At 33.3% G+C, this 25,040-nt stretch overlaps 1 protein-coding gene across 1 annotated transcript; it reads left to right on the top strand.

The window, feature by feature from the left end:
• Window positions 1–1,086: 1,086 nt before the first annotated feature.
• On the top strand, window positions 1,087–24,433 carry ZSWIM2 (zinc finger SWIM-type containing 2). Its single transcript, XM_004032930.4, has 9 exons — window positions 1,087–1,289; window positions 2,475–2,551; window positions 5,474–5,514; window positions 11,071–11,281; window positions 12,681–12,929; window positions 16,204–16,288; window positions 17,006–17,118; window positions 20,303–20,456; window positions 21,393–24,433. Exons 1-9 carry the CDS (start codon window positions 1,125–1,127, stop codon window positions 22,197–22,199), a joined length of 1,902 nt encoding a protein of 633 aa, XP_004032978.1. The 5' UTR covers window positions 1,087–1,124; the 3' UTR covers window positions 22,200–24,433.
• The last annotated feature ends 607 nt before the right edge of the window (window positions 24,434–25,040 follow it).

The following is a 25,040-nucleotide window of genomic DNA, read 5'->3' as shown; positions in this document are numbered from 1 at the left end:
ACCTCCAAGTAGTGTTATCTCCTGCTTTCAATTTCCTATAGAGATTCTAGTAATGTGGCTTCTTTTTTCAGTAATTATGACTCAAAATGTTGACCCATACTTTATTACAGTTTTCCCCCTAAAACGCGGTAAACAAACCTCAGAGACAATTTAAATTATTGGAGGTACAAACATTGCATACCTTGAAACTCTTATTCCTTAGTATACAGATTTGTAAGTTTCATGTACCCATAGTCAATGGATTCTGTGCCACCATTCAGGATGTACCACCATCCACCATTCTGGCTGTACCAACCCCAACACCCACCCCCAACACCCACCCCTACCCAAACATGCAATTAAAAAATGTTCCCTCACTTGGAAGACCATTTCCCCTCCAACACACACACACACACACACACACACACACACACACACACACACACACACACACACAGAGAGAGAGAGAGAGAGAGAGACAGACAGACAGACAGACAGAGAGAGAGAGAGGCAGAGAGAAATGACTTAAGGATCTGGTTTCCTCCCAAGTAGCTGGGACTACAGCCGGCGCCACTACCGGTGATGCACTTCCTAGGGTTTAGAACTCCTGTCTTCTACATCTTTCCCCCAGAGACTCAGTCAATCTATGCACATAGTGAGCAATCAGAAAATGTTCGTGGAATATTGTGGAACGTCAAACATCACTCTGGGCTCTGTAACCTCGGCTTTCTGTTAAAGATGATGAATCATCACAGGATAATTTCAGCATCCAGAGCCCAGACTGCAATCGGGTTTGCAACTGTCCTAACAAGTAGATTTCACCATCTCTGCCCCGAGGAAGCAGAAGGAACGCAAGAAAATTGACAGCTATGCCTTCGGCCTCCAGCTTCCAAGTCGGCCAGATGATTATTAAAAACACTCCTCAGTCAAGGGCGTCGCTTCCAAACGCAGTGGAGGCTGGGGCGAGTTGCGGAATCCATGCCATCCCGCACCTTTGTCGCCCGCTCTTCTTCGGCGCAGGGCACACCGGGACACCCCGAGCCCAACCACCGTCACCAAGGCAACCAGCCTGCACGCCGTTGTCTTGGAGACAGGCTGGCGCCTCAGTGAGCCGAGCAGAGGGGCCGCCTCCGCCCGCACCCAGCATGCTTCGCCGAGGCTATAAGTCCTCTGAAAGGCGAAGACACTTGAGCGAGAGGCTCAGCTGGCACCAAGACCAGGCGCTGAGTAGCAGCATCTACCTCCTACGAGAGATGGGCCCCACTGGCTTCCTGCTGAGGGAGGAGGACCCGGAATACATGGATTTCCGAGTAACTACCGCCCCTACCGCCCCCAGTTGGCCATCATCCCCGCCCACCAGGTTCCCCCACTGGCATACCCAATGTGCGTAGCCACCATCACAATCTCTGCGGATACTTGCTGCCTCACCCCCGAAAGCGCCTTCCCACGAGTGTTCCAGACTCTAAAATACGTGAAATTACAGAAGGAAATAGTATTTATTAGAAGTTTCTTTTTTGGAGGTTAAGACCAAACTGCAACTCTTGTAAAAGATGGTGGCTCTTGATCTTTAGGCTTGAAAATGTCAGAGGCTTTATATGAATATCTGGTTTGCATTACATGTGTTCTTGGATCTGTTGTTAGTGGTCCTTAGTCCTGTAAATCAAACGAAATGAAAATTCTACAATCTGCTAGCATACTGTAAATATTTTTTAAATAAATAAATAGGTTTCCCTTTACTCTTTGCTCACTCTGAAACTATATGAAGGCCCTATTTAAAGGATGGTTTAAATGGCAATACCTTGGAAAGATATTAATGAATAAAAATTCAAGTTTACTGAAAGACCACAGATATTTCATAATTGCATATCCCATCCTTAACCACTCAAAAATTAGCCACTGCACTACCTCCTAGGAGTTGACTTACAAAATTTTACGTTAGTGCCGTGAAGTTTAAGAATTGAATGCAATTTACTAGTCTGTGCTTATTTAAAGCATCTTTTTTTACTTCGTTGCTTCAATACTTACTGTATTTAATTGTTTTAGCCAAACTAGTCTTGGTGAATAAATTTTGTCCTCTTGAATAAAATTAAATAAATTCACCGACTCAAATGCACCAAACAAAAATCCAAAATGAGCTACCTTTCAAAAGGTGCTTAGCTCCACCCCAAAGTAGAATTTCCTTACAGTGAGGAATTTATGGGTTGATATTTGCTTTTTTTCTTCTCTGACTTTGGGAATTAGATTTATTTTCACCTGCCTAAGGACAGGTCACTTTAAAACCATCCTGATTTGTTAATTTGCTAACAAAGATAAATAATGAAATGAAAAATCAGCCTAGAGACTAGTATCAAGAATTAAGATTCTCCAGTAGAATCTATTCAACCTTTTTGAATCACCTAAACTAAATTACCTCTTCAAATCTCTTTTATTAACTCAGTTTTGCACTAACTCTCAAATTTTACTGGTCTTTTAAAGTATGCATTTTTCCTTTAAAGGTTTTTCTAGGAAATCCTCACGTTTGTAACTGTTCCACATTTCTGAAAGGAGGGGAACTTTGTAAGCATATCTGCTGGTAAGTGACTTTTCAATGAAGATCTTCCATGAAGGAACATCTTGGTGTGTTAAATATTTTGCCTTTTTCATGGTTTCAATAACAACAAAATTAAAGAAATTTGGTGTTTGGGGAATATAAAGTTAAAATGGTCATAGCTTACCAATAAATTTTTCAGTATTTCATTTTATTCTGAAAATTGAATAACATTTAAATTGAGAACCATTTTATAATGTTAATGCTTTTAAATAGAAAAAAATCAATTTTAGATTCTCATGTACAAATGTGAAATCTAACTATAAAACGGGGGAAACATCCTGATCCCATCACTGCTGATAATTATATGGTTCATTTGAGATATTGCTGTGCTTCCACAAATTGTGTTTCCAAAATCACGTTTTCTTGAATATCAAATGTTCCATTTTCTACATGTATATGTAGGTTGAAAGTGTTCACCTTTTCCGTATTGGCCTATGGCAGTCAAGTTTCAAAATATTTTCCTTTTCAGTTAACATTTGACTATGAATCACTTTAAATGTTCATGTATTTTTATAAATAGTTCAGGTTATTTTTTATAAAAAGTTCAGGTTTCTTACATGCATATATTGCATAGTGGTGAAGTCTGGACTTTTAGTGTACTAATCACCCCAATAGTGAACATTGTACCCAATAAGTGATTTTTCAGCCTTACTCCCTTCCCATCCTCCCAGTTTTTGTAGTCTCTGATGTCTTATTTCACTCTATATGTCCATGTGACCCATTGTTTAGCTTTCACTTACAACTGAGAACATGCAGTATTTGACTTTCTATTTCCGAATTATTTAACTTAGGATATTGGCCTCCAGTTCCATCCATGCTGCTACAAAAGACATGAGTTCATTAATTTTTATGGCTGAGTTCTATTACATTATATATATATATATATAAACACATTTTATTAATGTGGTATATTTTTATGCCCATTATGGATACTGAGGTTGATTCCGTATCTTTGCTGTTGTGAATAGTGCTGTGATAAACATATGAGTTCAGCTATCTTTTGATATAATGATTTCTTGCCCAGTAGCCATATACCCAGGAATAGGATTGCTGGGTCATGGTAGTTCTATTTTTAGTTTTTTGAGAAATCGCCGTACTATTTTTCATAAAGGTTGAACTAATTTACATTCCTAGCAATAGTATATAAGCATTCCCCTTTCTCCAGGTCCTTATCGACATTTGTTGTTTTTTGACTTTTTAATAATAGTCATTGTGACATGTATAAGATGATATCTCATTGTGGTTATAATTTCCACTTCTCTGATGATTAGTGATGTTGAGCATTTTATTATGTTTGTTGGCCACTTGTATATCTTCTTTTGAAAAATGTCTGTTCATGTCGTTTGCCCACTTTGTAATGAGGTTATTAGGTTTTTTCTTGTTGAGTTGTTTCAGTTCCTTATAGATTCAGGATGTTAGCTCTTTGTCAAATATGTAGTTTGCAAATATTTCTTAACATTTTTTAGGTTGTCTGTTTACTCTGTTGATTGTTTCATTTGCTGTGCAGAAGCTTTATAGTTTAATTAAGTCTATTAAACTATTTTTCTTTTTGTTGCATTTTCTTATGAAGACTTGATCATAAATTCTTTGCCCAGGCCAATGTCCAGAAGAGTTTCCTAGTTTTTCTTCAAGAGTTTTTGTAGTTTAAGGTCTCACATTTAGGTCTTTAATCCATCTTGAGTTAATTTTTGTATATGGTGAAAGTTATGAGTCCACTTTTATTCTTCTGCATATGGCTGCAATTTTCCCAGCACCATTTATTGAATAGGATGTCATTTCCCCAGTGTATAATTTTGTTGACTTTAACTATAAATTTTTCAAGATAGAAGTAGAACTCTATTGAAGATTATGTCTATTAAATCTGAAATTTTTCCTCTAGTGTGAGAATCTATTTGTAGGGTAATTGACCTTTAGAAATGAAAAAAAAGTTCCTTAAGCTTAAATACAAACCAACTCATTTTGTTTTGCCTACCTATACTCATACTAACAAATTATTAATATTATTTTAATTTATTTGATAGTTAACATGAAAAAATAAGAAATTAAGAAAAGATTATGACTTACTTTCACATTTCTAGTGCTTTTCTTTAGAAGTAAAAAATGTTATATAATTATTTCTAATGTTTTTACTAAGTTTTCTGCTCTTTTATTTTGATCGCTTTTTATTAAGCATCTAGTAACACAAGTTATTTACTCTAGTTGACATAAAGATAAAATATGGTCCTTTCACAACTTACAATTTGGTATTATGATTATATTTAAAATAGTTTTTTTTCCATTTTCATTTTATGTCAGGGGAAGGGTATTCTCTTTTGATTATTATATAACTCATGTTGTACAATATTGTAACCATTAAGTAAATGGAAATATAATCAAAGTGCTTCATATACTAAAGTATATTTAGTATCTTTGAATAATAATTTAATAGGCATTTCCCACATTTTTTAAAAAGTCGCATTCCATTTTAATTGGTAAAATTAAAAAAAAAAATTTTATATCATGCGTTAGAGAGGTATATGTAGGAAAACAGCCATTTGGTACACTATCCAGAAAATTACTGCCTTTCCAGAGAAGTTTGAAGGCAGTACCATAAAAAACCTAAATCCCCTCATTATCCTTTCCCTTTGAATAACTGTATGTCATAAGAAATACATGGACTCTGACATATCTCTTCACACCAAATGTCATTTGTTTTCATTAATCATACTTTTTTCACATATGCTTATTTTAAAACATAAGTTTAACAACTATTATAACAGAAAATTGATGATTTTTAAGTATATTCATAACACTTTCCATAATATAAATCTTATAATTCAATTTCTATTCTAAATATTTTTAAATGTCTTTTGAGTTTATGTCAAAAATAAATGTCTTGATTTTTTTTCTACTTGTGAATGTTAGGGTCTTGTTGAAAAAATTCAAGCTTCCAAGGAACCATGAATGTAAGTTTTGGGGTTTGGGTTTTTTGTTTTTTTTTTTTAGTTTACTACTTTGAAGTTAACAAATATAAGAATGTTTTATTTAACATTTTCTAAATTTAGATGGTTACTTTTCTAGGGAATCTGGTAACTATCAGTAGCTCAGCTTCTTAAACTTAAGACACTTGGAACATTTTTCATCTTTAAAAAAATGTAACTTTATATGTCATTTTCAAACTCATAGGCACTTAATAAAAACAGGTATGAAACAATGGCCAGTTATTAAGTAGGAAAACATTTACGTATTCTAAGAAAAGGTTACAGTGGTTTCTGTGTCTAAAATTATTTTAATTGTGAGAAAAATAGCAAATGTGATTTTTTTAGATCCCAGAAATAGACTGTTGGCATGGCACATTATTTTATTCAAAAATGTTTGCTGAATGAAATTGTTTTGCTAAACAAAAGCAGAGTAAAATGTAGTTTTTAAGTGAGTACTTAAATTGAGTTTAGAGTCAGTTATATATTTATATAAGTTTAAATTCCAGAGTTCTCAAAAATAAGAGAGAAAGAAAAATAATTGCAATACAGGTCACTTAAATTTGTACATCTTATAATAAAGATACTGTCATTGTCAAAGGGTTAACTGCAGTTAAGGAATTGTTTGACCAATACTGGACCCATCTAACAACTGCATTTTTAAAAGTATTAATAAATGTTTCTGATATTCATGAATAATTAAAGTGATAATTAGTTTTAAATTTTTTCTATTCAGAAAGAATTGGTTTTATTTAGGCAAGTTTATTTCCCCCTAGCTATTATACAATTACAATCACAGTAGACATATTTTAAAAATTATACCAGATAATAAATTACCATTAGTGTTTCACAGGGATTTTCTCTTTTTTCACTCTACATATTTTTTTAGAAATGTCTCCCATTTTCCGTGTCTCCAACTGTTAACTCTGTATCAGTGATTCCCAATCTTACCAGCAGACCAGGATTTCCCGTTGCTTTCTGGGCAGCTCAATTTGGAGGTCCCATGGGCATCTTAAATACTGATTTCTCCATCTGTGCTCCCCTCTTAGATTCCCTACCTCACATACTGGCTTTCCTTTTTATTTTCTCTTCAAAGCTGTAAACCTTGATATTCTCTCTGATTTTTTTCTCTCTCGTCCTCTTCTGCCATATATCTACCCATACCACAAATCCTGCTTGTTTTACATCCTACATATTTCTCAAGTGTTTCTATTTCTCCATACTCATTCTTACCTTTGTTCCACTTTCCTCAGCCCTTAGTACCATTCTGTGTAGCCTCCTTGTTTCCAATGCCTGAACTTTGCACTTTGTCTTTCACCTTCTAGATAGGCAGATTCTTTCTAAAATGTCAGCCTCTTCTTAAGCCTCTCTCTCAGTCCCTTCATCCGTGATGACTAGGTTGTATGGTTTTATACATATTGTTTTCTTTTTGACTTCTCCATTGTATTCACTGAAGTTAAATGTTGACCCTCTCTCCAAAGTCTTATTCTCTACACTATTCTTCCATATCATTTTCACAAGCTTCAATACTGAGGCTGTCCAATAGAAATATAACATACATATGTAATTTTCTAGTAGCCATATTATAAGAAGTAAAAAGAAACAGGGAAGTAACTTTAACATGTATTTTAACTTAACCCGGTACATCAAAATATTATTGTGTCAACATGTAATCAATATAAAAGTTATGAACTATTTTACTTTTTTTATACTAAGTCTTCAAAATCTAGCATGTTTGTTATACTTACAGTAGATCTCAACTCTGACACTATATTTTCAATGGAAATATTTGATCTATATATAGACTTCCTCAAAATTTTTAGCTGAAAAATAGATTCACATATCCAAATTGTTACATACTTATACATTTTTCTGTAACTATAGATTATCAGCTTTAAGTTAAAAACTAAATTTTTAATTTAACAAAATTTAAAATTTGTTTTGTCAGTCACACTCGTCAAATTTCAAGTACACAATAGCTACCTGTGGCTAATGGCTACCATATTCAACAGTGCAGTTCTACCCAATTAAATTCAACAAATATTTATTGTACCACATATTAGCCAGGAGCTCTGCTAGGTGCTTTTTATAAATTGAATCATATGTATTGCTAGTATATGAATGTCTTTTATCTGCAAACACAGCAATTTTGTATTGATCAATTTAATATATTACGTTGTATTATTATTCTTTGCACTTATCGAAGACAGCAACCATTCAGTCTACAGTAGGGAATTTTTTAATGTTTAAAATTAATCCTATATAATTTGAGAGTTTATATTTCCTTCTGAAATAAAGATGTTTTATGTCTTGTATTTAAAAGAAATTTTAATTAGTAAGCATTGAGAAAATCCCATGTGTACAATGTAATACTAGAGACTAATAATATTCAAAGAAAGTCTTAGTGATCTTAGAATTTATCATTTAAATTAAAGCTAGGATAAACATACATAAAAATAAAGAAAACTATAAATAATTACTCATTGGGATTATGTATAGCATTTAAATAAGTGTGGAGGGAATGTTACTTGTAATGGAAGAGGAATGTTTTGAACATCATTCAGAGATTCTTTTCTAAAAGGAGTCTGGAAGCAATTATCTACATTCCAGTGTTGCATATAAGAAACCTGAGACTCTCTTTTCGAAGACCGACAAAAATGATTATATGGGAATATTATTATGAAAAATGTTAATTTTTGAACACTGAACATTCTCTTTTTCACAAACATTTTCCCAACAAAAGCTAGATTTACCACCTGATAGTTCCTTTTAAATACAATAACTAGTGAATACTATCGTCTTTTTGGAATTAAATAATTATGAATAAAATTAAAACCTCATTAAAGGAAATTTTTCTAAATTCTCACCAGAAAGATGCAAACTTTTTATTTTCTATTTTCCTTTTATGATTTTATATATATTGTAAAACAGCCTAACAGCCTGTCAGAATTCTGTGTTCTGCTTTTATCACACTGTTACCTTATATTTTCATGCTATATAATCTCTGTAATGAAAGTCATTAAAGGCTAGCTAATATTTCACTAAATATGGTATATTATAAGCAATTTAACATTCTTCCACTATTAGGCATTTATTTCTAACTGCTTGTTATATTCTTTGTACGTGAAGCTTTTTGTTCTTTTCAAATATTTCCTTAGCCTAAAGTCTTACTGTGTTTTGGAGTAGAAGTGTTAATATTTTTATGTCTCCCCCCCCCATGTATTGCCAAATATGTTTTCAGAATACTTTTGCTGATTTACAGTGATTTCAGCAATATGTCAATTTCTTTAAGTTTTATTTGTTTTTTGGATTCATGTTTTTGGCACATTTTAACTATAGTACTTAAGCATACAAAGAAAGATATTAACAGCATATTTAAGAAATATGAAAATAAAGACACATAGAAATATTTTGCCATGTTAGTAATATTTCTATAATTTTGGAAAGAAAGCCACACAAAGCAGGAAAAATACCAGATACAAGGTTCAAAGTAATCTATCCATGCCTGGTAAGTTAAATAAGAAAATAGTTTCTATTCTCTGGTATATTTATTTAACATTCCTTTATGGAAGATCTAAAATGCCTTCAAGTAACTTTTTTAAATACGAAAGAAATAACATAAGGCAAGCAAATAGTAACGTTTATTAGTGTTTATTCGGTGAGTTTTAGTGTCTGTGCTTTATTCTTATTTTAACTCATTTGCCTTTGATGCAAATAAAATTGAACATCTTCCACTGCCTTGTTTACTATTTGTGTTTTATGTGAATTGTATTTTGGCTATTTATTAGGATAAAACTGCAAACATTTCTTAATTATTATGAGCATTACTTTTTTCAAATGTTTTTCTAATCTGCTATAAGTTTTTTCTCTATGGCTTTATTAAATTTTGTTACATATAGGAGTTTTTGTGTTATTAAATTGGATCATCTGTTCTTTTCATGTTTATTGTTTCAACCCTTTAAAAATTGTCTTTCTTCCATAGTATCAATAGTCCTTTGGAGTTTTTTCTGCTCATTTTATTATTTTTGTTCTTTATTATATAATAGCACCAGTGTGTAGTTGTTTTGGTATAAGTTGGAGGTTGGTATTTGGTTTGAGTTAATTTTCTCCATATTGCCACCCAGTTATCTCGGTAACAGTTATTGGATAATCCTTCTTTTCCTCTTTGTTTAACAATGTTTATTATTTAGAGCATCTCATATATTATTACATTTATTACTTGTACAACACATTGTGATGTCAGTCCCGGTTAGCTGTCTTGCTCTTCTCTTTCAAAATATTCCTGCATAGTCTTATACATTAATTTTTCCAAATTCACTTTAGAAGAGTTTGTTTCTTCCTTTTATTTTCCAATTCACATTTTACCACACAGAACAGTTTGTGGCCAGCTTCTTTTATGAAATTTTATTCTTCAGTATTTCTGCTGCCCCAGTGCATCTTTATTCCCGAAAGCACAATATTTTGTTCTTTATTTTTCTCTCCTTTTTTAGAGAGCAGATGTTGCTGTGTCTTTGTGACAAATAGCCCTTCTTCCCCAAAGTAATGGTTAATTAATGTATGATGCCCTCCCACAGTCCACTTGCCATAACACCTCAGACAGGGAACTGCGATTTCTGTATTGAAATGTAACTGTGATGTTTTCAGTATTTTAGTGTTTAGTTGTGGGGGTCTTTCCAGAAAAACAGAGCATTTCATTATCTTGGAAATAATTTTTAATTCATATATATTAAAAAGATACATAAAATCAATAGAAGGCAGGGGACAGATAACAACTAGCATTTAAATTATGGCATGTTCAGGAGTAGGAGATGGAAGGGGGAAGCAGCAAAGGGATGGGCCAAGGAATGAAGAATCTAGGATTCCCTGATCAATACTATAGGCACTTAGAACATCATTCCTTTAAGGATTGCAGGATGGAGAAAATACAGAATTCAAAAAATGCACATCCCAGTGGTGCAAGCAATATAGTAACTAATAGATTGTCCTGAGAAACACTGACCAAATCTGTTGAGGATAAGACTAATGAGACACTCTTTTGTAGGTACACAAAATAGAAACAGAAAATAGGCACAATTAATTAAGTCTTGCTCTTCCATTATTATTTAATTCACTTATTCATCTAACAAATAATTACAGTAGCTACTCGGATATCAGTTTCCTCCTCATGTATTCATGTCCCATTTATTTTAATATTCTTATATGTTGACAAAATATTTGTTTATGGACTAGTGAACAGGTCGAAGTATAAGACATGATTGTAACACCAATCCAAGGATGAACACTATCATATTCAAGTGCACTGTTTGCATTGACTCTTTTTTAGTTACAAGAAAAAATAATAATTTTTATTTTTTTTTAAATGACTCTTTTCTGACATTTTGGCTCTGAAAAAAATGTAAAGAAGTGGTCAATGTCAGTGTGATAATTCAATCAAAACTGTCTCTCTGGTATTTGAAAGAAAATTCTAACTTTCGGCATAAGTTGTTACCTCTCTGTAGCTCCAATTTTGTGACTGGATTTTAATACTTTGGGATTTTTCACTAGCTGCTTTACAATTGGGTCTTGGAGAAAGAGAGATAAGTGACTTGCTTCGGGGGATACATCGAGTTCAAACTCCCCAACCAGGAACAAATGACGAAAATGAACATGTTGAAGAAGATGGGTACATTAAACAGAAGGAAATTGATTCGGAGGATATCTGCTCTATTTGTCAAGAGCTACTTTTAGAGAAAAAGCTTCCTGTCACCTTTTGCAGGTGATGTACTTTTTCTTTAGATTCTTAAAACTAATTAAAAATTCTAAAACATATTTCTGATTTATTGCCTTAGGAGACATGATAGGGAAAAAACAGACAACTTTACCTACTGCTAATTTATACTTAATTAACATTCTTTTATTTGCTAACACACACATATATATAATATATATAATATAAATATATTATAATATATTATGATATAAATATAATATCTATAATATATAAATATATATCATAGAAATATATAATATATAACATATGTTAGGAAGCAACATATATATGTGTGTGTATATATATGTTTTGAGCTAAATATATGCTCTTACTCTAAATCTTTCTGAGCTACACTACAAGAGTAAAAACTGAAACATAATTCCACAATTATTCCTCTTCCCACCTTAAGTAACAAGAGTAGAGTAATTTCTGTGTTTTTATTTTATACACATGAATAAATGTGATGGTTTATTATAGTTATAAAGACTTTTCTGAAAGTAAAGATTATTTTACTTTGAAATTACAAAAATTATTTTCAGTTTTTCAAAATTCTATCTTTAAACCTAAATAATTCAATTTTCACATATGCACAAATCTTTTTTTTTTTTACTCATTAATGCCAACAATAATATTTCTCTCATCCCTTTCATTCTGTCTACATAACCAATTCTTGTTTTGTTAGACCTTGGATCAGCTGTCTACTTTTATTTTATTTTATTTTATTTTATTTTATTTTTATTATACTTTAAATCTTTATTGAGAGTCTAATGTTCATACTTTTCTTCACAGCACTATAAAGTTGGACTTGAAAAATTTGGACAGTCATTTTCCATTGCAATTTTTTTCTCCTGATCATTCTTTTTTCTTCTGATAATTTAACAAAACTTTTGTCCACACTGTAGTTGTTCATGTGTCTGCTTCTATTGCATATTGTAAAATTATTAACTACTTTCCAAAATGGCATTTCTCTCAGCAGATATTTCTTTGGTACTACCATGTATTGTGTGACTTCTGGAAAAGTATGGTGGCACCCCTGCTCTCAGTGAAGCATTTTATTAAAATAATAATTATTATTATTTTCCTTTGTGTTAAGCCTATATTCATTCTCACTTTACAAATGAAAATACTTTAATGATGCAAAATCTTTCACCATTTCATTGGAATGAAGGAAAATTTAAGTTTGGAATTCTGATGTATTAAAGATGATAGATTACTAGAATGAGTGAGTGTGTGTGTGTGTGTAATCAAGCTATAGCTGAAAATCAGTTCAGAATCTATTTTTTTGTGGAATAAAGATGGTAGCACAGGAAATTTTATTTATATAAATATATATGTAATATATATATACAATGGATATGTAAAACTGCTCTATACAAATGGTAAACTTCAATTTTATCTCTCATAGGTTTGGCTGTGGCAATAGTATTCATATAAAATGCATGAAGATCTTAGCTAATTATCAGAGTACATCAAACACTTCCATGTTGAAATGTCCTCTGTGCAGGAAAGAGTTTGCACCATTAAAACTGATTTTGGAGGAATTCAAAAACTCTAGCAAACTTGTAGCTGCAGCAGAAAAAGAGAGACTGGACAAACACCTTGGGATTCCCTGCAATAACTGCAAACAGTTTCCAGTTGAGGGGAAGTGTTATAAGTAAGTGTTATCCATAAATTATAAGCATGTGTTCTTTTTTATTTTTTTACATCAGGAAACTTTGAGCATTAGAGTACCCGTTCTGTAGCCTCCCTCTTCCTCCATATACTGTTTGACTTGTGTGACAACTGCTTATTTAGGACTCACAGACTGACTTCTATCTCAGTCCAGTATCTCAGGAACTCCAATCGTTTTATTTTCTTCTCCTGTTCAAGGGTATTGGTTTGAGCTCTGGTCCAGATTGGGTCTGAAGTAGCACCCCATCCTAGAAGCTCTGGACACAGGATAGGTGGCTTTAGCCTACATAAGTTTCCAAGCTTAGAGCCTTGCTGGATCTCTCACCCTCTGTAACTTTCTTTGAACTACCTTTGAAGTCATTGCCAAAAATTCCAAAGATTGGGCCAGAGGGACATTGACTAGATTGACTGAATATTTAATCCAGTCCCCCCTACTCCAAATGGCAATGAGTACAGGTTTTGTTTTCTTTCATATCTTATACTTCAACAACTACAAAAACATAGTAATTATTAGAGCAAACAATTTTCGCTGTGAGTAACCCCCAAACTTTCCTACAATTCTCACGATAAAACATAAATTAATTGCTATACCTAGGAAATTTCTATTTTCTTAATTAAAATTTTAAGTTAACAGTACATTAAGAAGAAAACATTATTTCAATCTTTGTCACATTTTTTTGAAATGTATCAGTTTATTTTTCAGCCTTCTTGAATTACATTATGATGAGCCCAATTTAATTTATATATATATTAAAACTCTCTCATAAAACTGTAAAACATTATCACATCCAACAGCAAATTATACCTTTCTCCTTTGAATTTAGTTTTGTTTTCTGTATGTGTAGCACAAAAGAAAGTTGATTATTAACAAAAGTATTTACTGGAAAATGGCTGGCCTGAGAAGGCTCCTAGGGAGGATTCTAACTTGGGGTGGAAGTACAGAATTTTTATAAACTTTTAATAAGGGATATTCAGCTAGGTTCAGGAATGTTGGTTAAAGAGGATTCCAGGACAAGGAAGGACTTGATCTTTGGTATTAGCAGCCATCGTATGGGCATTTAAGTTTTCTCAAGAGGGGTGGATAGGACCAGTCATGGAGGGGATAAGGTCACATGTAAAAGTGGGGGCTGGGACAGGTGAGGGAACAAGGACATGTGAGGGCCACAGTGTAAAATTCTCAGTGCTTACAATCAATGTTCCCCAAATGGTTTACAGGCAGCTTTAGTACAAATATTGCTTAGGTATGTTGTTGATGACAGTGCACTCCTGTCACTCAGAGCTTTCTGACTGCTCTTTCTGTCCTGGGGCATTATTCTTCCTACTAAGTAAACACATGGCCCACTATCCTGCCCCCTGCCCACTAGTGACCCTACACTCCCCTTTGAGAATCTTTTCTTGTCTCATAACTTCTCCTCTACGGATCTGGCTAACAATTACTCATCTCTGTCTCCATTCTCTTTTACAAATTAAAGAATGCATTTTCAATGTTTGTGACTCCATCCATCTTCCATTCCCTTGAGTACTGACATTTCAGTCGTCAGTCTGAAAAACTATTTCCATTTCTTTTAGGAACACATTGAGTAGGAGACAAGATTAACTAGAAAGTTTCTTCATTCCTTCTTCATCAGAATTTCAGAATTTAACTACTTCATCTTTTAAGAGGTTAATTCCGAAATTGCTAGATATATGTTAAAATACAGAGATGCTTAACTTTTTTTAGCCCAGCATACTTTGATGTATTGAATAAATGGCACCATTTGTCCAACCCATTGGTGTTAATTATTAAAATCTTCCCTGTATGTACAAAGAGTAATAATGAATAAATTAGCAGTTGCTTCTTTTAAGATGTCTGAGGGACATATTTTCTTAAATTTCTCATGGCAATAATCTTCTAAATATTTGATAACTTGAATAATAAGTTTACTTGACTACTGCTCAGAATATTTTCAGTTTGGTAAATTATGTTGCAAGTAATTTAAAATCCTCTACTTGTGACAAAATTTTTATAAACAATATAACCTTGAGATTGGGCTTTTATGGAAAGTGGGTTTTTTTGACTTGTCAATAGTTTTCATTGAGATCTTTTATATGTTTACCTTTTTCCATTCTGTGGGGAAAAAATAATATAATTTTTATTTTCAAGAAGTATGCTGCCAACTCTAACTCTGGCATTCATGAAACAACTGGAAAGCAGCACTGGATAATCAAATGACAGAATATCTAATAGACTGTACATCCTGTAAGAATGTAGAGAAAGAGGTAAATGAAAGCTAAGGTAGTCTGAGAAGGGATCATGGAAGGGGCATGTGGTGGACAAAATAATGGACTTCCTAAAACGACCACATCCTTATGCCCAGAACTTGTATGTCATAGAGGAATTAAGGTTGCAGATGAAATTAAGGTTTCTAATCACTGACCTTGAAATAAAGAGGTTATCCTGGATTGCTTGGATAAGACTTGTGTAATCATACAGGTTCTTAAAAGTAGAAGAGGGAGGCAAGAAAGTCAGAGGGAAATGTGACTGTGGAAGAAAGGCAGAGAGATGCTACGTTGTTTGTTTTGAAAATGGAGGAAAAGGGTCACAAGCTAATAAATGTAGGCAGTCTCTAGAACAGCAGTCCTCGAACATTTTGGCACCAGCGACCAGTTTTTTGGAAGACAATTTTTCCACGGGGGTTATTGGGGGATGGTTTCAGGATGAGACTGTTCCACCTCAGATCATCAGGCATTAGATTCTCATAAGCAGCACACAACCTAGATCTCTCATGTGTGCAGTTCACAATAGGGTTCACACTCCTATGAGAATCTGATGCCACCGCTGATCTGACAGAAGGAGGAGATTTGCTCTCCCACAATTCACCTCCTGCTGTATGTCCTGGTTCTGAACAGGCCACAGACCAGGTCAGCACCTGGGGTTGGGGACCCCTACTCTAGAAGATGGAAAGAGCAAGGAAATAGATTCTCCCCTAGAGCCCCCTAAAAGTGACACAGCCCTGCCAACCCCTTGGTTTTAACACATTGAAACTCATCTCAGACTTCTATCCTATGGAACTGTAAGATAATACATTTGCGCAGTTTAAGTTAAGTTTGTAGTAAATTTTTACAGCAGCAACAGGAAACTAATACACAGTGTGACTTGAGACGAACCTTGTCATGGTTGGATTGTTCCTAGGAAGTTTTGGTCAGAATTTTTCACCCAAAACCATCACAATAATTGGATTTTTTTTCTTGTGTGTTTTGATGTTTTGTATTTTTAGGTGTACCGAATGCATAGAATATCACTTATGCCAGGAATGTTTTGATAGCTGCTGCCATCTTTCCCACACATTTACATTTCGTGAGGTACAGTATCCATCTTGAATCTAATACAGTGTTTCTATTTGTCCTGTTGTAGAGCTAAGTCAGTGTAAGAATAAGAAGAATACATAACACTGTGGAACAGAGCTGATTGGTTTTTAATACAAACCTAAAGCCATATTTTTAGGAGAACTCTTTTTCATAAGGATGCACAAAGCAACCAGTTCTTACACTGGTAATTTATAAAATCTAATACTATAAGAAACATCTGATGACATTATGAATAAATTTTCAGAACCAAAATTATAGCCATCAAACTTGAACATTAGTTTTTAAAAAGCTCTCAACATTACAAATTGGCTTATAACGTAAAACCAAAACATTTATGATTTATGATTTTCTCTTAAATTTTCTTACATAAGCAATAATGAAACATGGAATTTTACTGGGATAATTTAAACCGTATACTTAAAAAGTATCTCCTGATGCTGAATAATAACACTAACTTCTACTTACCAGACAAGATAAAATAAAACATACACAATTATTGTTATTTTTTACCTTAAAAAGTAATGCCATTATAGTAGCTATGCAATACAATATGAGACTAATAATTTGTAAGTACTTTAACATGTTGAAAAATAATATATATGCTTAAAATATTGTGTATTATTCACATTATTGATATGCAACCAATTTTTATCCACAAAATGAAAATATCCACAACTTTGCAAAGTAACATCTACTTTTCACCTATTACAGAAAAGAAACCAAAAATGGAGATCACTAGAAAAAAGAGCAGAGGAAGTTGTAAAATACATAGATACTAAAAATGAGATAGAAGAAAAGATGTCACATTTTCAAGAAAAGCAAGGGTGAGGTTCCCAGTAAATTTTATATTTCTTGTATGACAGAATCTTTGAATAACTTTTCAATTTGAATAAGTTTTATTTATTCCTTTATTATTATTATTAAGCACTTAGATACTAGGTGGCATTGTACCATCCAGTTGAAGAGCAGGGCTGTAGAGTAAGCTGCTTGAATCCAATCATAGTTCAACCACACATTGTCTATGTGACTTGTGGACTAGTTACTTCACTTCTATATGCCACATTTTCCTCATCTTTAAAATGGGAATAATTGGTTAAAACCAACCTTGCAGGAATTTTGTGAGTATGAAATGAGTTAACAAACACAATAAATATTCAAATAATGTTATCTATTATTTTTAATTTGACCAGAAACTATACTAGATATGAGGGATACAGTAGTTTCCTCAGTAATCAAATAATCATCGACATAAATGTAAAATTGAAACTGACATCAGTTATGTTTAAATAAAAAACAGATTCAAAGATATTTGAAATTTGCATTTGAAATAATTGGCCTTTGGGGGAAGAAAGTCTTTTTTGCTTCATTCCCCCTCTCTCTACCCCCTACTTCACCCTGTTGGAAGAAGAGTGCCTAGCAGATTGGTTATATTTCAGAACATTGATTAAGAACATTATTAGTGGAGAGGTCTCCAGACCTTTTGCAATAGTCCTGTTCAATTACAGAAAATTTAGGCCGGGCGCTGTGGCTCACGCCTGTAATCCTAGCACTTTGGGAGACCAAGGCAGGTGGATCACCTGAGGTCAGGAGTTCGAGACCAGCCTGGCCAACATGATGAAACCATGCCTCTACTAAAAAAAATACAAAAAACAATTAGTGGGGTGTGGTGGCACATACCTGTAATCCCAGCTACTCGGGAGGCTGAGGCAGGAGAATTGCTTGAAGCTGGAAGCCGGAGGTTGCAGTGAGCCAAAGTGGCAACTCTGTACTCCAACCTAGGTGACAGAGTGAGACTCCATCTCAAAAAAAAAAAAAGAAAATGTAGCATGTTGTATAATATTAAAAGATTGTGTACATTATGAAACACATAGAAAAGAGACAACTTTTTTTATTATTATACTTTAAATTTTAGGGTACATGTGCACAACGTGCAGGTTTGTTACATATGTATACATGTGCCATGTTGGTGTGCTGCACCCATTAACTCGTCATTTAGCATTAGGTATATCTCCTAATGCTATCCCTTCCCCCTCCCCCCACCCCACAACAGTCCTCGGTGTGTGATGTTCCCCTTCCTGTGTCCATGTGTTCCCATTGTTCAATTCCCACCTATGAGTGAGAACATGCGGTGTTTGGTTTTTTGTCCTTGCGATAGTTTGCTGAGAATGATGGTTTCCAGCTTCATCCGTGTCCCTACAAAGGACATGAACTCATCATTTTTTGTGGCTGCATAGTATTCCATGGTGTATATGTGCCACATTTTCTTAATCCAGTCTATCATTGTTGGACATTTGGGTTGGTTCCAAGTCTTTGCTATTGTGAATAGTGCCGCAATAAACATAAGTGTGCATGTGTCTTTATAGCAGCATGATTTATAATCCTTTGGGTATATACCCAGTGATGGGGTGGCTGGGTCATGACTTTTTAAGCATGGGATAAAATAGAAACTAAAAATAATAATTTCAGTGAATCAACTAAACAAAAAATGTGCTTGTTCTCACTAAATATATATATAATATATATTTATACACATACATATAATACACCTGTACCCCTACACATGTATACATACACAAGTATATGTAAGTTTGTATCCAAACTTCAGTTGATATATAGCCCATGCCCATGGGTACTCCACACACATTGGAGACCAGAGCTCTTGTGGGGCGTAAAATGAGCCTACACAAAGGCTTTGCAACTCCATTTTCCCTGCACAGGCATCATACTTCATCCTGTTAGAATGCTAAGTTGTATAACTAACGGTTGGACTTAGGAGATATTGGGGGACAGGGAGTTGAGAAGGAGAATATTAGCAGAAGAAAGACATTTGAGGCAGAGAAAACGGAATAAATAAGAGAATTTCAGGATAAGAAACAGTAGGTAACAACCTTAAAAGAGTACTAAAAATATACATTTTAATTGAAATTAGAGGACCCTGGTAAAAGCAATTTCTGTAATATGGTGAGGATATATCTGTGGAGTAATGAGAAGTACAAACTTTTCTGAAGAATATATTTGAACTTTGTTCTGAATGACTTCTGAATGATAGGAATGCATCTGACCTTTTAACCAAACTTTTTTTTCTCTTAAAGATTTGTTGTGTCTGTTTTACCAGTTGCAGTGGCGTCAAATAGCAGTTAATTCATAGTATACCATCTTAGTTATGTCAGTATTTTTGGTACAAAAAATGGAGCTGGTACTTTTAGAGTTACATTAACATAGTCTAACAGTATTGAAGTGGTAAGAATATACCCCAAACGAAAACAAATTTCCTTATCTCTTATGATCTACCAATTTATCATAGTAGCCTGGAATATTTAATGTGGCTTACCATACACTTCACTTCCTACCAGAAGACAGAGTGAATTGCCTAATTGTTGGCTCAGACTAAAATATTATAATTTGAGTATATGGTCTGATTTTATTGACATTAAAGTGCAACTCAAACTCAAAAATTTTAGGTTAGCATTTTTATTTGATGCAACTACTTAAAACTTTTTTTTTCTTTGAGGTGAAGTCTCACTATGTTGTCCAGGCTGAAGTACAGTGGCGTGATCTCGGCTCACTGCAACCTCCACCTCCTGGGTCCAAGGGATACTGCTGCCACAGCCTCTTGAGTAGCTGTGATTACAGGCACCTGCCACCATGCCCGGCTAATTTTTCTGTGTTTTTATTACAGATGGGGTTTTGCCATGCTGGCCAGGCTGGTCTCAAACTCCTGACCTCAGGTAATCCACCCACCTCAGTCTCCCAAAGTGCTGGGATTACAGGCGTGAGCCATCGCACTCAGCCAAAAACTTTGTTCTTTATGAAGTTGGATCCATATTGTTCAGGATCAAAAAAATAGATTTTTTTAACTTTATAATGTATGAGATTTATTATCTTTAGTTCAAGAAAACCAAGGGTTCGATTGCATTACTTATATAGAGACTATTTACCTGTGCTATTGATCACTTCCTGAACTATAATAACATGTAAACACTCATGTCTCTGCTTATTCTCATTCAGCCAAGTTTACACACCAAAACACATTGTAAGATCACTGCCTCTCCAACTGATTACTAAGAATAGTAAGCTGCTTGCTCCAGGCTACCAGTGTCTACTTTGTTTGAAGGCATTTCATCTTGGTCAACATACAAGATTGCTACCATGTACTCACAAGGTAAAAGTCACATCATTTTAGTTTTACTTTCCCTGTAGGGTCAATTTTCACAAATGAAGTGACAATTTAAGTCTGTCCTTTTACTTTTGAGTTGTGCTCTGTACAGAGGTGTTCACACTGCACAGCACATATAGAAAGAACTACCACAGAGACTACTGAGAAAGCAGCTTTCTCCCTGAGGATGTCTTTATATTGATTAGTACTCATTTCTGTATATACTATCTAGGAAAAGATAAAATGGTACTTTAAGTTAGATTCCTTTATCTACTTAAGTTATCTGTAAAAAGAAAAAAGGTTATAGAATACTAATATTTTGCTATGTATTTTTATGATTCTTAAGATGAAACAGAAATGCCTAAGTTGACATAATTATTATTTCACATGAACTCATTAGAATCAGCATACTACTACTTGATCACTATATAATTGATAAGCAACTATATAGTGGTTGATAACCAACTTTTTTTCTGAAATGAAGTTGCTTCAGTAAACAAACAAAGCTTCAGTAATAAAGCTTTAGAGTCATCCTTACTTAAAATGGCTAATTGTTTTATTTTCAAAAACTTAATTTGTTATTTTATATTTTACTGTTATCAGATCCATTTTCAACCCCAGTTGGTTATGACTTTTAAAATAATTTTCATTAGAAATAAGTAGCAGTGAAATGAATAGCTTTAAGTAGAGAATTTTTAACAAAATTACAAATGCTATCCATAAAAGTCTTTGTATTTTCATATCGAAAATGGAAATCAGTCCCCACATAGTTATATTTAGAAGTTAACTTCTTCAAAATATTTTCATAAAACTTGATAAATAATTATTTTTCAATTTTGCTAAATATTTTTAATCATAAAATTATGAAACTGGGGGAAATTTACTTGAATAATATTATAAACAAGATTGGTATAGTTCTGATTAGCTTACCTTTTTTTAAAGTTTCACAGGAAGTGTATTGACAATTGGTTATTCCATAAGTGCAATTCATGCCCTATTGATGGACAAGCTATATATAACCCTTTAACTTGGAAAAATTCAGCAGTGAATGGACAAGCACATCAGTCTGTTTCAAACAGAGACATCATTCATCTATCAAAGCAGAAAGAACCAGATCTTTTTATTCCTGGTACTGGATTAGTCTTAAAACAAAATAGACTTGGAATTTTACCTAGCATACCTCAGTGTAATTTTGATGAATTGAATACACCTCAAAGCCCAAAAGATGCCTATGAGAATATAACAATAGATAATCTATGCTCTATCCAATTAGATAATTCAAATTCAAAAAAATTAACCTATGAATATAAAATTAGCCAACATTTTCCCAGGTATCTTCAAGATTTACCCACTGTATCATTTGGGAAAATACCATCTCAAACACTGCTTCCTCCTATTGTTCATAAGAATATTGTATGTCCCACTGCAATGGAAAGTCCATGCATCAGTGGAAAATATCATACTAGTCAAAGCCAGATGACCAAAGGCTGTAAATGTAGTAACCACAACCTAAAGAAGACTCCTGCCACTAAAATAAGAGAGGACAACAAGAGATCAACTTTACTTCCAGAGGATTTCAATCTTATTGTCAATTGGAGCACAGCTAAACTTAGTTTGTCTAAAAGGTATAATAACTGTATGGGGGAAATTACACGAAAATGTAGTCATCTATCAAGACAGCCTGTGTCTCACTCTGTAAATACAAAAAGTACTGAGCTATCTTTAATAATAGAAGGAGTTCAATTGTGAAAAAGTTTACTATCTGAAAATATTTGAATGTTGACTATAAAAAATGTTTTATATAGAACATAAAAAGCACACATAGTCTTGACAAATGTATATAAAATTCTCTGTTGGAATTTGCCTACTTACCTATAAACAGCTCACTACACTTAAAGGAAATGATTCTATTACTTATATGACTTACAGCATTAGGTGTCTTCATGAATATATTCAGGATGTTATAAATAATGAATAATTTTTAGAGCCTTTATCTTATTTTACTCTGATTTTACAAATGTTTTACTTAAATTAAGGAAATAGATTTTTCCTACTTTGAGTCACTGTTTTCAAATATTTTTCACGGTAGCACATAACATGCAGGGATTACTCCCCGGTACTTCTGTATTTTTTGCATTTTTCTTGCACTAGTAATTACCACAAACCTATAGAAAAAAAACCTTAAAAAACTCCATAAAGGAGTTTTCTTATACATAAAATGAAAATAAAATGAAATACTATCAGCTATGTCACATTTATAATGGTCTTAATGTTTTATTTTCAAGAAACTTATATAAGTACTACCAAATTTCTTGATACAATCACTATTATCGAAGAATCTATTATTTAAAATCTGCTCTGTTTTCAAAGTAACTATTGTTTCAAAATGTTCATTTGAAAAAATGTAACCCTTAGATTTTTGTTTATTTTTAAATTATATGGCTCAGTTTCTTTTCAAATATTTTTAAAATTATTGATGCTATATTGATTTTTATTATCTGTCACAAGGAAAAAATCACATGATATTTTTTGTCATGGTAATAATGGAATACATAGGTCTATGAAACAAATATTGAAGATATCAAGCAAAATTCTTTGAAAAGAATTTGCATTTAAATAAATGATTAAATTGAGGTTAATCACAAACAGAAAGTAATTAATAAAATGTAGTTCAGAAACAGTAACAGAGTTAATTATAATATGAGCTGCATTTGAAAACTGAATGAAAGTTTGTCTTGTTTCTGACATAAAGATGGATGGCCAAATATATTTGTCAGCAATTCAGAATTTTATTAGCCTACTTGTCTTGAAAGATAGAGTTAAGGAAACTGCAAAATAATTTTCCAATTAATAAAATATTATTTATGTTCCCATAGATATTTCACTCTCCTTATTTATTTTTTAATCTTTTTCATGAACATATATTTTAAGTACCAGGATACATGTGCAGGATGTGCAGGTTTGTTACATAGGTAAACAAGTGTTGTGGTGGTTTGCTACACAGATCAACCTATCACGTAGGTATTAAGCCCAGCATCCATTAGCTATTCTTCCTGATGCTCTCCTTCCCTCTGCCCCCAAGACAGGCCCCAGTGTGGGTTGTTCCCCACCAGGTGTCCATGTCTTCTCATCATTCAGCTCTCACTTATAAATGAGAATATGCAGTGCTTGGTTTTCTGTTCCTGTGTTAATTTCCTGAGGATAATGGCTTCTGGCTCCATTCATGTCCCTGCAAAGGACATGATCTCATTCCTTTTTACGGCTGCATAGTGTTCTATGGGGTATACGTACCACATTTTCTTTATCCAGTCTATCATTGATGGGCATTTGAGTTGATTCCCAAATCAACCAATTGCGATTGTGAATAGTGCTGCAATGAACATTCATGTGCATGTATCTTTATAATAGAATGGCTTGTATTCCTTTGCGTATATACCCAGTAATGGAATTGCTGAGTCAAATGGTATTTTTGCTGCTAGATCTTTGAGGAATCGCCACAGTATCTTCCACAATGGTTGAACTAATTTACACTCCCAACAGTGTATAAGCATTTCCTTTTCTCCACAACCTCACCAGCATCTGTTGTTTCTTGACTTTTTAATAATCATCATTCTGGCTGGCATGAGATGGTATCTCATTGTGGTTTTGATTTGCGTTTCTCTAATGATCAGTGATGTTGAGCTTTCTTTCATATGTGTTGGCCATAAGAATGTCTTCTTTCGTGAAGTGTCTGTTCATGTCCTTTGCCAACTTTTTAATGGGATGATTTGTTTATTTTTTCTTGTAAATTTGTTTAAGTTCCTTGTAAACTCTGGATATTAGAACTTTGTCAGATAGATTGCAAAAATTTTCTCCCATTCTATAGGTTGTCTGTTCACTCTGATGATAGTTTATTTTTCTGTGCAGAAGCTCTTTAGTTTAATTACAACCCATTTGTCAATTTTTGCTTTTGTTGCAGTGTTTTTGTTATTAAATCTTTGACCGTGCCTATGTCTTGAATGGTATTGCCTAGGTTTTCTTCCAGGGTTTTTATGGTTTTAGGTTTTATGTTTAAGTCTTTAATCCATCTAGAGTTAATTTTTGTAGAAGGTGTAAGGAAAGGGTCCAGCTTCAATTTTTTGCATATTGCTATCTAGTTCTCCCTGCCCCACTTATTAGATAGGGAATCCTTTCCCCATTGCTTGTTTTTCACTCTTCTTTTTAAAAGAACCCTTCAAAAAGGATAGACAGTGTTTTAGAAAAAATATATATATATATATAGGGCTATCAACAGTAAAAAGTTGGAATGCTAATTGAGACAATGCCATAAAATTCATTTTTTAGTTATGAGAAAGATATAATATGGATACTATTCTCATGCTAGTCAAACTGGTTAATGATCATTCAGCAATTTGTATTTTATTATTGCAGTAATATACAATACACCAAATATTCATGATTATAAAAGGAGAGTAGAAATTAACTAATACACTAATGATTCCTTGACCACATAAGCAAGCTTTGCTCAGAGTTGGGGATGTAAATTAGGTGACTCAACGAGGAGAAGTTAAACAATTTCTCAGTTTTTTAAATAGACAAAATAAATTGCAA

This window comes from Gorilla gorilla, chromosome 11 (assembly GCF_029281585.2).
Source record: "Gorilla gorilla gorilla isolate KB3781 chromosome 11, NHGRI_mGorGor1-v2.1_pri, whole genome shotgun sequence".
Taxonomy (NCBI): domain Eukaryota; kingdom Metazoa; phylum Chordata; class Mammalia; order Primates; family Hominidae; genus Gorilla; species Gorilla gorilla.
The sequence above is the reverse complement of the archived record's forward strand: the minus strand, read 5'-3'. Positions and strand labels throughout refer to the sequence as shown.

Coding starts and splice junctions, on each gene's coding strand:
- ZSWIM2 (XM_004032930.4), top strand. CDS start 1,125: ATGCTTCGCCGAGGCTATAAGTCCTCTGAAAGGCGAAGACACTTGAGC. Junction 5,515..11,070: donor GCTTCCAAGGAACCATGAAT/GTAAGTTTTGGG, acceptor ATTTTTCACTAG/CTGCTTTACAATTGGGTCTT. Junction 11,282..12,680: donor CTTCCTGTCACCTTTTGCAG/GTGATGTACTTT, acceptor TATCTCTCATAG/GTTTGGCTGTGGCAATAGTA.